The sequence below is a fragment of the Dipodomys ordii genome, unplaced genomic scaffold (assembly GCF_000151885.1).
Source record: "Dipodomys ordii isolate 6190 unplaced genomic scaffold, Dord_2.0 Scaffold35, whole genome shotgun sequence".
Classification (NCBI taxonomy): Eukaryota; Metazoa; Chordata; class Mammalia; order Rodentia; family Heteromyidae; genus Dipodomys; species Dipodomys ordii.
The window spans coordinates 11,795,197-11,799,868 of record NW_012267251.1 but is presented as its reverse complement, the minus strand read 5'-3'; the positions used below and the strand labels follow the sequence as shown (position 1 = coordinate 11,799,868).

At 50.7% G+C, this 4,672-nt stretch overlaps 1 protein-coding gene and 1 long non-coding RNA gene across 2 annotated transcripts in view; one reads left to right on the top strand and one right to left on the bottom strand.

Moving 5' to 3' along the window:
- Rassf5 (Ras association (RalGDS/AF-6) domain family member 5) overlaps positions 1–4,666 on the bottom strand; it is a 22,910-nt gene extending 18,244 nt beyond the window's left edge. Inside the window, exon 1 of the mRNA XM_013017425.1 lies at positions 4,380–4,666. Within this exon, the coding sequence (XP_012872879.1) occupies positions 4,380–4,496 (117 nt within the window). The 5' untranslated portion in view covers positions 4,497–4,666. The remainder of the gene's footprint in view (positions 1–4,379) is intronic.
- Positions 1–4,672, top strand: part of LOC105986496 — a 23,112-nt gene that overhangs the window by 708 nt on the left and 17,732 nt on the right. The gene's annotated exons all lie outside the window — the stretch shown is intronic.

Here is a 4,672-nt window from a genome sequence, read left to right as displayed (position 1 = left end):
TCAAGTGGTAGAGCACTGGCCTTGAGCTGAAGAGCTGAGGGACAGCGCCCAGGCCCAGAGTTCAAGCCCCATGACGGACAAAAAAAAAAAAAAAACAACAGTTCAATGGTCCAGCAGCTCTGAGACTCCTGTGTTATTTTCACTGCTCTGCATTTGGAGCTAGCTTATTTTTAGTATTTGTTTTTCTCATGCCAAGTTGGTCAGGGGCAAGTATTCAGCCGGAGGCCTGGGTATGTTTGCATCTGACAGAGAGAAGGGGGGAGGAAGGGGGGAGGGGGGAGGAGGAGGGGTTCCCTGACTGGACCCAGGGCCATCAAGGCTGGTGTTGTCCACAAGGCTTGTCTAGGGAGGAGATGGCAGATCAAGCAAGAAGAGATGGGAGAAGCAGGAGACAGAACAGGGAGTAATATAGTCCCTGAGCATTTAGACCCACTCTCTACTGTCATCTTCCTTGAAAAGAAGGAATGCAAGGTTGTCAAGATAGTCCAGAGTGGGCCTGGGGGTGGGAGTGTGTTCCACTTGTGCTTAAGTATAGATCCTAATCATAAAAATAGCCAACTTTCCGTTTCCACATCTACAAAGACAAGTGCATCTGAGGAAGAGTCCCCAGCAAGAGAGATTTTTATCTACCAAACCCTTCCCATTTGAGGATAGGCACCAAGAGCTTTTGATTGATTAAAGCTGCAAGGTTAGCAATCGGGAGGCAAAGATCAGGAGGACCAATGTTTAAGGTCATCCTGGACCAAAGTTATTGTGACTGTCATCTCAACAAACAAGCTGGGCATGGTGGTAAACACCTGCAATTCCAACTTACACAGGAGGCAAAGGTAGGAGGACTGAGGAACAAGGCTGCCCTTAGACAAAAAGAAAAAAAAAAGTGCAAGACCCTTACTTGAAAAATAAACCAAAAGGAGCTAAGGTATGTCCTAAGTGGCAGAGCACCAGCCTAGCAATCACAAGGCCCTGAGTTCAAACCCTGGTACTGCCAAAATAAAGAGAAAGGTTATTGAGATTACACTGACCACCCGCTAGTGTGTCTTGTGGGACAGGGGGAGAACAGGGACTTTCTAAGACCTTATCTAGCTTGCAGTGTTTTGGGCCTTTCCCTTCTGTAGAAGGCTCTGAGAGTACAAAGCCTGGCGTTCGTCTTGGTCACCCACAGAGTAAGAGATTAAGAGAAAAAAAGAACATTCCACAAGGATTCAGGGATGGGTGTTGGCTCAGGTGCCATCTAACTGGATGTGTGGCCTGTGAAGTCCTTCCACCTCTCTGACCTCAGTTTCTCTATCTGTCAAGGGAGGCATCTGACACTCTATGAGAAGCAGACTTGGTGTGCCTCCAAATCTCGGGGTGACTCCAGATTCCTGGGGTTCCAGAGCATGCCTGAACAAGGCAGCGTGTTAGAGGAGGAATACTGTGTGTGCACCTTACTGAGAATGCGCGGGCCACGCTGCTGAGCCCACAGAAGGCTCTCCTCCAAACCAGCAGCTGCCCCACTTTGACACACCTGTGGTGAGTGTGCTCAGTCAGCGGGAAGAACCTGACAGCACGGCCTGGGCCTCCTGACACTGCCTCGCATGACTCAAAACCAGCTCCCCATGTCCCCATCCCCCCCAAACAAAGCACACTGCCCCAGGATGCTGCTATGTTCTGAGGCCCAAGACCTGGTTCTCCTTTCTCTCTTGCTGTCTCGCGAGGCTTCAGATGGGTACCTCCAGCCTATGAAGCAGGGAGGCCTTCCCAACCTTGCCCACCTCCCACCAAAAGGGACAGAGAGGTCCCCGGGAGCAGTGAGGGACGGCTCCCGGGTGGTGGCACAGAACCAGCAGTTAAGGCTTTTCCCAACCAGGCCCAGATGAGCAGCAGACAGGTTGTTCTGACAGGGCTATTTATAGAAGCATCTCAGCCTTTCCCAAAGGGAGCCTCAGTCTCTCAGCGACCAGGAAACATATAAGCTCCTTTCCTTGGAGACAGGAAAAAGAAAATTCTCTTGGCCCAGAGGCAATCTCTCTTTGAGTAGGAGAGAGACATTGTTAGAGGTCAGGAGATGGCCAGTAGATTTTGAAACTCATTCTTGAGTGACCAGAGGGGAGAAGAGAGCTGGAAAATGTTACTGAAAGAAACAAAACTCACCAAAAATGAAGAATGACACATTCCTCTGCTCTTAAAGCAGCTACCCACACCTATTCAGAGTCTAAACTGTCTTCTGTCAGCCCAGCCCAACTCCAGGGCTTGGACCCCTAGGCCTGCCCCTCGCTGAAGCACACGGTGCCAGAGGTAAACTGTCCCTGACCACAGTCCTGAAGGTCTAGGTCAGTTTCTTCTCATACTATGTACTTGACCTGGGTAAAGGCCAAGGATAGAGGGGTCATGTCCACCTCCCCTTTCTTCTCTGGAGCATCAGTGTCATATTGTCCCCTTTGTCCTTGATAAGGTGTTTCTTCTATTTTCTTTTGTGTGTATGCTGGTACTAGGGCTTGAACTCGGAACCTAAGTGCTGTCCCTTAGCTTTTCTACCATACTCCATGTCTGGCTTTTTAGTGGTTAACTGGAGAAAAGAGTCTCATAGGCTCTATTGCCCAGACTAGATTTCAACTGTGATCTTCAGATCTCAGCCTCCTGAATAGATAGGAAGATGACTTTCTTAAAAGGCTTTCCTGTCTTTGGTAAGCTCACAGGATCTGGACAATGAGGAAGGGAGACACGCAGAAGGCTCCAGATGTGATGGATTCAGAACACAAACAGAGTTCCTGTGGGGACCAAACCAAAGTCAGATCTAGAGGAGTTGTGACACTTAGAGGAAGAATGAAAAAGAAAGCTTCGGAACAAGTCATTCCCCGCTGCCAACCCAGTCCTGGCATACTTTCTTGTAAGGATATTTCTGTTTCTCCCAAGAATATAAGAGACATCCACCCCTTATAACTGCCAAATAAGAGCTTTACAGTGCCACTTCTAATTATGCAAAATTCTTGTTCTCTGGGACGAAGGACTTACAGCCCGGCTAGCTATGAGAGGCAAGCTTTAGCAGCTAAACTTTGTTTTAATAGCAGGAACCATTTCTTCCCTGAGCAGCAACAAAATTCTCTAGCGCAGTTGTTCAAACCCTCAGCTGTATATGAGAATTACCCAGGGAGGTAATCCTGGTGCCCAAGCTGCTCAATGGGCCAACTGAGCTTCACTCCTTAGGCTTACAATCCTCTTGTCAGAATATTCTACAGCTTCCCACGATTCCAGGGTGTTGCTAAAATTGAGAGCTACCTTTAGAGGGGGAGAGGTTGACACAATAAGGTAAGAACCCCAAGGGAGAGAGATACTTCCTCTCTGCAGAATGCTAGCTGGAAAAGGGAACCCCTGCCACCCCAAATCAAGTAGCAGTTCAATGCTCTGTTTTAATCAGTTCCTTCCAAAAGTTTTTAGGCATCTATCAGACCCTAGAACCCGGCCTGAAGTGATCATGAATTCTTCACAAGGGTGGCTCTAAGTTAGGCCTGGCGAAGTCTGGGTTAATTCTAGTTGGTATAGCCCTGCTGAATTAATGATGAACCTGTCACATACCCCTGAGGGACACACCTGGCTCACTTTGGCCTACTAATACCCCCTTCCGAGGTAACCTCTCTAAGTCCTGGGTTGCAGTCCTCAGGTCTAATTACAACAACAAACAAACACGCTGGCCCTTCCTCTCACCATCTTGGACTGAGTGGCTCAACAGCCAGCTGCCAGAGCTTCGCTAGAGGCTGACACCTTCAAAAACACACGGTACCATCAAGGCTCACACAGGTGTCCCAAGGCCACCAGGGAAGCTAAACCAGTTAGTATGACAGTGGTCTAGGCGAGAAGCTTTAGTCTGTTAGGAAAAACACTACGGAGTTCTGCAAAGTTAAACTGCAGGGTAAGTTTTTAAATGGTTTCTGGCCACTTACAAAACGGAAGTCTCAACCTAGAATGTTCATCCTACTCCAGGACTGAGTGCCGGCCTTGCTACCACTTGAAGCAGGGGATGGGTGTGTGGGGAGGGTGGAGGGGGTGTTGAGTGAGCTCAGCTAACTGCTGAGGCATCCGCATCCCCTGATCTGTAAGCTTACAAGGACAGTTACCTCCTCAGGTCCAGGGGACCTGCGGTCATGGGGAAGCCAGGCACTGTCCCCAAATCTTGAGAGCCATTTTGAAAAGGTCTCGGGACAGGAAATGTTTGAACCAAGGGTGATGGGGAGGGGAGGGGTGGAATGCAGGACCCTGAAGGGCTCCAGATCTAAGCCTTGCTCCCATGTGGCCAGTTCAACATGGTCCCTGGGGCAACTCTCCAACCATGGCTGGACACATGACTTCGCCCGTGTGCCAAGGGCCAAGGTGGAGGGAGGAGAGGCCCTGGGTGCGTTTACCTTTGGAGATCTGCCCTGCGCGTTCCTGAAAAAGGTGGTCTTGGCGGTGAAGAAGCAATCTTCCAGCTCCTCCTCCAGACTGCAGTACCCGCTACTCATGCTGCTGTCCACCGTCATGGAGGCTGCGGGCGCGGGGTGGGGAGCAAGGCCGGGGTGCGGGGGAGCGCGCGCGAGGCGGGGAATCCCACCCGGGCTCTGCAGCTAAATCGGTCCGGGTCACCGTCACCGGGCAGGGCCGAGCCGCCGGCGATGCCTTCACGGGAGCGGGCGCGGTCCCGGCGGCAGGGTCCCCG